General features: G+C 39.5%; 1 protein-coding gene across 2 annotated transcripts; it reads left to right on the top strand.

Moving 5' to 3' along the window:
• The first annotated feature begins 1,600 nt into the window (after positions 1-1,600).
• On the top strand, positions 1,601-6,863 carry LOC139302235 (G-protein coupled receptor family C group 6 member A-like). 2 transcript variants are annotated; one of them, XM_070925866.1, is made up of 7 exons: positions 1,601-1,862; positions 1,956-2,119; positions 2,432-2,538; positions 2,660-3,445; positions 3,836-4,054; positions 4,523-4,649; positions 4,826-6,863. In XM_070925866.1, the coding sequence occupies exons 1-7, from the start codon at positions 1,681-1,683 to the stop codon at positions 6,007-6,009; spliced, it is 2,769 nt and encodes a 922-aa protein (XP_070781967.1). In that variant the 5' UTR covers positions 1,601-1,680; the 3' UTR covers positions 6,010-6,863. The 2 variants fall into 2 exon arrangements, with proteins under 2 accessions (XP_070781967.1, XP_070781968.1); XM_070925867.1 differs by having other exon boundaries at positions 1,732-1,771.
• Positions 6,864-7,120: the final 257 nt, after the last annotated feature.

Raw genomic sequence — 7,120 nt, 5'->3', positions numbered from 1 at the left:
AAGTTTGCTCAACTCCGCGACAGGCTATGTGTATAACGTTACATTCGCTTACACAACTTCATTTACTGATCTGGAAAGAGCGAAAATCGCGTTTCCGGGGTGCTTACGTAGGTATATGGCACGTATGATGTCCTACCTGTAAGGTTGTCTGTTATGCTGCCGAGAAGGACACTTCTTCCTACTGTAAATATTCGAAATATGACTAACTCCGTGTCCGCTCCCTTCTCCTTTATGTTCCGCGTATGCGCAGTCACCGCAGCAGAGGAAACAGCTGTCTCGTGCTCAGGTTCCAATCGACCCTCGAGCCTCTACAGAGAAAAGCAGTAAGAACCTCCCTCCGTTTCTCCTGAACACTTTTTACCGCTGTACCAGTTGGGCCTAACTTAAAATATTTCCCACTGATCAGAATGGGATGAGGAGGGACTAAACAAAGAAAAATGTAGAAAAATACAGCGCAAAAGAATATTGGTAGAAGTACCCTTTACTTAAGTAATAGCCTACTACAAATGAAAAAAACGTTCATTTTCAAAAGTCCTGGATTCGTGTAGAGCAGTATCAGTTAAATACAAAATTAAGTATTAAAATAAGTGCTGAAAGAAGTATTGGGATCTTTTACTTCAGTAAAAATAGCAATACCACTATAAAAATGCATCAAAATGATCAGAATGTACATTATTACATTACTGTGTCAGCAGCATTTTAATGTTTTAGCTGGTTGAGTTGGAACTCATTTTAACTACTTAATATACCAATACACCATAAAAATACACATCGCTTCAATAATGTTAATGCATTTTATTATTATTATTATTATTATTTTATTATTTAAGTTTACAGATTGATCATATGGTTTGTACGTTAAATCTTAATCTAGTACAGCTTTCAAAGAAATGTAGTGGAGTAAAAACATATTAGGCATCTCAGTTTAGGTATGTCAGTTCTGACTCATAATAGACACATGGGAGCAATTTTAAGCTGGTTTTTTTTGTAAAAGAATGCCCTCTGAAATTTGATTTTTACTTGTGTTTTTTGGTGGCATAAAAAGGTCAATAAGCCAAAAGAGACAGGGAAATACATTTACTGGCAGCCTATTCAACACATTTCTTCCTGGTTTAATTATACCCACCACATGTAAAAGATAACTCAAACAAAATAGTTGAAATGGGTGGCAGAGCAGGCTTCTTTACTTCCTTTAGCTATTTAGAGATTTATTTTTAGACCTCTTGTGGACACACCTTGACTTTTCTTCTTGCCAAGTTTAAGTTGGTTGAGGTTCTGGTGTTATATAATACTACTGCCATCAAACATGGTTATACTTAATTTTCACCAAAATTCTCTTTCCACAAAGTGGACAGGACTGAACTACAACACAACTGGCCTTTTAATATATTGATATTAATGTGTCTAACCTCTATTCCTCTGGCTGTCAAAGGAATAGCGTAATCATAGCACCAGGAAGAAAGACAACATTCTTTTACATCCCACATGCATTTTTCCAAGTGACTTCATGTCAGCGATGAGGAAAATGATAAGTAACATTTTAAGTTCAAGAAGTCCGTTGACAGATCTGTCTTTTGCAACCACACTGGAGGGACGCACACAACTAAACTCTGAGAGGAGATATTTGGAAATCAGAGATACTTTGAAGCAGATTTGAGCTAACTAGAAGAACAAAAGAAGATGAAATATTTCTTTAGTTTCTACGTTTTTGCCTCAGTTTTACTTGACCTAGTTTTTAGTACCATAGGTTTTGACAATGCCACAGCTCCAGGTGACATTATTATTGGAGGATTGTTCCCAATACATGAAAGTGTTAGTGTTACCATTAGAGCAGATGGCAGCGATATAAGGAGCTGTAACAGGTAATTTTCTTTACCTTGGTGTGGGTGTGTGTTCTGTGCTGTGAAAGTGTGTGTTGGGTGCATGTGTACGTAACGTGTGATTGCATCTCACAGGTTCAGCACGGCTCGGCTGGTCCAGTCTCTGATAATGGTGCAGGCGGTGGAGGATGTAAATAAGAGGCAGGAGTTGGGGAACCTGACCCTTGGATATTGCATACTGGACTCCTGCTCTGACGTTACCACTGCCCTGAGAAACACCCTGTCCTTCAGGAGAAACGGTGAGCAGTCTCAGGACCAGAAATGTGACGCATTGATTTTGAAATCTGTCCTGACACCCATCAATAACTGTAATGTAAAAATTTACAAACGTACTAATTATCATTTACTGTTATAAATATACTATTTTCCTGTTGCCTTAATTATTCTTATTATTTTATCACATAACGATCGTACCCCCTACAAATGTAATAATTTGTGTAATAAAAGTAATAATTTGGGTGTATCAAAATTTAAAAGAATTACAGAAATAATTCAACATATAATATTATATAATGTATTAGTGTTTATTATATTATTTTATATATTACCAGAGGGTGTAGAGCAGCCCTCCCCACCTGTGTTGGCTGTCATTGGTGGTTACTACTCGGAGACATCCATAGCGGTAACGAGGCAACTCAACCTGGAGTACATCCCTCAGGTATGACTGAGCTTAAAGTCTTCTCTTGATTTAAAGCTGATACTTTTTGAATGATAAATTTGCCATTAATAAACCTCAGAGCTAAATTTAAAATGCAGAACATTCTTGTACATTCCCACAGATAAGTTATGGTGCAACCTCTGGTCTCCTGAGTGATAAAACCCGCTTTCCAAGCTTTATGAGGACTGTACCAGAAGACGATCACCAAGCACTTGCCATCACCAATATTCTAAAAATACACCAATGGACCTGGGTCGGTGTAGTGACTACTGATGGTGACTACGGTCGCTATGCAATTGAACGCCTGCAGCAGCATGCAGTAGACCACAACATCTGCTTTGCCTTCACCTCTATTCTTCCAGATGTTCTTGGTGACGACGCACTCAAGGACCACACCAAAGCAACAGTCAAAAGCATCACTGAAAATGCAAATGTAAAGGTCATTGTGTCCTTTGCCAAACATTACCATATGATGTATCTCTTCAGAAGTCTTCTCAAGGATCCTCGAGGCAGGGGGAAAGTTTGGGTGGCCAGTGATAATTGGTCGCAATCTGCTAATGTACTGGGAAACTGGTCTTTGAGTGACGTAGGAACAATCTTTGGGACCACGCTTAAATCTGGAAACCCAACCAGATTTAAGCAGTATCTCAGTAATCTTGATGTAAACCCTGATCACCACAAGAACAACGCATTCCTGTCTGCTTTTCTAAAGAATCAACATCAACAACGAGTGAAAAGAGATGAGCCTGTAATGCCCAATGACACAGCCACCGAGGTATTAATGAAGATGATATATCCATATGCTGTATACAGTGTGGAATTGGCAGTTCGAGCTATTGCTCAGGCTGTTGCAGATCTCTGTGTCAACAGGGATTGTAAAACAAGCCAGAGATTACAGCCCTTGGAGGTGAATACACACACACACACACACACACACACACACACACACACACACACACACACACAGATATGTGCATGATTAAAACATTACATAACATTCATCACATGGCTTTGAAACATGACTCCAAATGAATGCTAATGTTGCTCCTCATTTGCTGGATGTATGAATAGACCACTGTTCGCTCACAATTTCGCAAAATATAAACTTTATATGATGATAATATATCAGTCTTGTGCTTACGCTGCCCCCAAGGGGCCAAAAAATCAGTTATTGCAGATTTAAAGAACCAGTATCCCCCTAAATCCTACACACTGGTCCTTTAAGATATATGACATGAAATGAAAATGAAATGAGAATCACAAACTCACATCGTTTTCAACACTTTTTCACTTTCAGTTACGAGGAGCATTAAGGAAAGCAAAGTTCCACATGGATGGGAAAAACTATTCGTTTGACAACAGGGGTGACCTCAACTCAGGATATGATGTCATCCTGTGGAGGCAGTCCTCACCAACCTTTGTGGACGTTCACTACATTGTTGCTCGTTACAGTATAGAAAACAAGGAGCTGACTTTCGTCTCACAAAAAACATATCAAGATGTCCACAGTGTCACAGTAAGGATTTGCCTTCTTCTGATGAATTTATCACTCTTATATTAGTATTCTATGTAGCCTCATTCTCTACGGTCCATGTTAGCAGCGTGATTTTATGGAAGGCATTGTTAGTTGGTCTACCACATTGGTGCACATTTAAATATCTCAGCAACTGTTGGATGGATTGCCATGAACTGTTGTATAGACATCTATAGTCCCCAGAAGAATGAATCTTACTGACTTTGATGATCTCCTGACTTTCACCCTAGCACCACCATGAGGTTGACATTTTAATTGGCAAATGTTGGCATGCATGTTAGCACTCACAGCCTCACAAAGCTGCTAGCGTGGCTAAAGACTCTTGTTTTGTCTTGTTTAGTGTTTCACCAAAGCTTTAATTGTCTTGTTCTTCCTATTTCTCAAAGGCTGTACTGTATATTAATGAAGTCTACCAAAGAAGTGCTTGATGAGGATACTTTCTCTTTTCAGGGACAGGTGATTTCCAGGTGCTCAAGAAGCTGTACTCCAGGCTTCAGGAAGCAGTCAAGTCAGGGCCAGCCTGTTTGCTGCTATGAATGCCACCCCTGTCCTAGAGACTACTTTTCCAACACCAGCGGTGAGAATCAGACTAAAGTAAACACCAATAACATCAATGACCTGTATAATGCAATAAAAAAACAAAACAATGAGAAACGACACAATGAGAACTCTGCTAATACTATGAGGCCTATCATCTTGTCAACTATATACCTAACTTGAAGATAATAATGACCATTTGTCCTCTGTTTGCAGATTCAACAAAGTGTCATCAGTGCAATACTGAGACCCATTTCTCCAACAATGGAAGCGCAAAGTGTCTCTCCAAGACACCTGTCTTTCTGACATGGAATGATAAGTATCATAAAACGCTGCTGGCATTTACTGCTCTAGGGGCACTGCTTACTCTTGTTGTTGGGATCATCTTCCTTGCACGCTGGAATACCCCTGTTGTGCGCGCATCTGTGGGTCCCATCTGCATCCTCCTCCTCCTCTCTCTCTTGGGCACATTTGTGAGTGTGATATTATTTGGTGGTAAACCCAAACACTGGCAGTGCCAAGCACGGCAGGTACTGTTTGGCTTGAGCTTCACCCTGTGTGTCTCCTGCATCATGGTCAAGTCCTTCAAGATCATCTTGGCCTTTGAGTTTGACCCCAGCGTTAGGAGAGTCCTGAAGAAGCTCTACCAGCCTTACATAATTATTGCAGTGTGCTTGTCAGGTCAAGTGCTCATCTGTGCCCTGTGGCTCGCACTTAAGTCTCCAAGGCCCAAATGGGAGAAATTGAAAAACAGAGAGGAGCGTCTGTTTCATTGCAATGAGACGTCATTTCCTGCATTTGGAGCCATGTTAGGCTATATTGGCGTTTTGGCTCTCATCTGCTTTGGTGTTGCTTTCAAGGGCAGAAATCTGCCTCACAGTTACAATGATGCAAAGTTCATCACCTTTAGTATGCTGATTTACTTCATCTGCTGGATCATCTTTGGCCCAGTTTATGTCACTGTCACTGGCCGGTACCTTCCAGCAGTGGAGATGGGCGTCATCCTCATCTCAGCCTACGGCATCCTGTTTTGTCAGTTCTTCACAAAGTGTTACATTATTCTGTTTAAGCAGGAAGCAAACACAGAGAGCGCATTCCGCCAGGAAATTAGAAATTATTCCATGGGTGATATCGTAGATGAGGAAAGCGGGAATCGAGTCTCATCTTCATTGAGCTCTGAAGGGATCCAAAACCCTGCTTTAAATGTGGAGTCACAGACGTCAAATTCACTGTCATTAGACCCACTGAGTGATCAAAGCCCATCCATGAGCTCTGGTCTGTCATCATGCTCTCTCTCTCCAGTCTTGAACCCACAGCTCACTAGGCTGCAGAACAACCACCTTTTCAATAAGAGACAGCTAAAGAGATATTTTAGTTTGCCAGGATCAATACCAAAGTGATTCACAATAGTTCAAAAATGTCCATTAAAATATTCATAACTGCAGCACAAAATGTAAAGGTTCAAATATTATTAGGGCCGCCACTAACATTTCCATCATTCATTAATGAGCTTATTATTTTCTAAATTAATTGTTTTGTTTTTATATTTTCTTGTGGCTTGAAAAATTACTTAATTAGAATTAATTTTCAAACTTTTTGCTGATTGACTAATCGATTAATTGTGGAATCATTACAGCTCTAAATGTTATATTAGAAGTATTTAAGGACAAACACACTCTCAAATGAATGATTGTAGCTCTTCAGGTGCTTACAGTATGATCACCATACTTACTGGTGGTTTAATTTGGAGAATTTTTTCTTTGTACTGATACAAAAATACTTGAGACAAGACTCAGTTCTTTTATAATAATTGCATTACCATCTTGAAACATCTGTTTTTCTGTTATGTTTTTGTATATATTTATGGTTGAGAATAAAGAGCAACTTTCTAGAGGTTGAAATCATTTCACACAAACGTAATCAGGCAAACATATTTATTAGTCTTGAAAATAAACTTTTCTTGAAGTCAAGCAAATCTCCAAGTCTCATGAATCTCATGAATAGATTAATAGCAGCTCTCTGAAATGAGTATTTTCTCTTGTCTCATACTATCATTACCTTGTGAAGGCGGAAGAAGTGAATGAAAAGATGTGACTGATTCTGTTGTCTATATTTAGTGCTCTACAGAAGAGGCTTTTGTCTGACTGACTGTTCACTCTGTAAAAAGGAAACTGATGACTCACGGTGCCGGACAACCAATTAAAAATGTTTCCCTTCCTTGTTTTGCGATTGTGAAAATAAAGGAAGAACCTGCTTTTCTGCATATTTGTCTCAACATGTGATTAGGGGGAAGACCCTGTTTGATTTTTGTGTTCCTTGTAAGGAGAAAAGAGAAGAAATGGAGCTGTGGCATGATCATTTTACATTCATTCAGCCTTCACCCAAGTCTCTTTGTCATAATGTTGATAAAACACACCCAGATCCTCCTCCTGTAGCTCTGCTGACATTCCTCCTAATGGTCCCACCCAAAGAAGTGACTAACACCGACTGTCCTAAGTAGAAACCAGAGCA

This window comes from Enoplosus armatus, chromosome 19 (assembly GCF_043641665.1).
Source record: "Enoplosus armatus isolate fEnoArm2 chromosome 19, fEnoArm2.hap1, whole genome shotgun sequence".
Lineage (NCBI taxonomy): Eukaryota > Metazoa > Chordata > Actinopteri > Centrarchiformes > Enoplosidae > Enoplosus > Enoplosus armatus.
The sequence above is the reverse complement of the archived record's forward strand: the minus strand, read 5'-3'. Positions and strand labels throughout refer to the sequence as shown.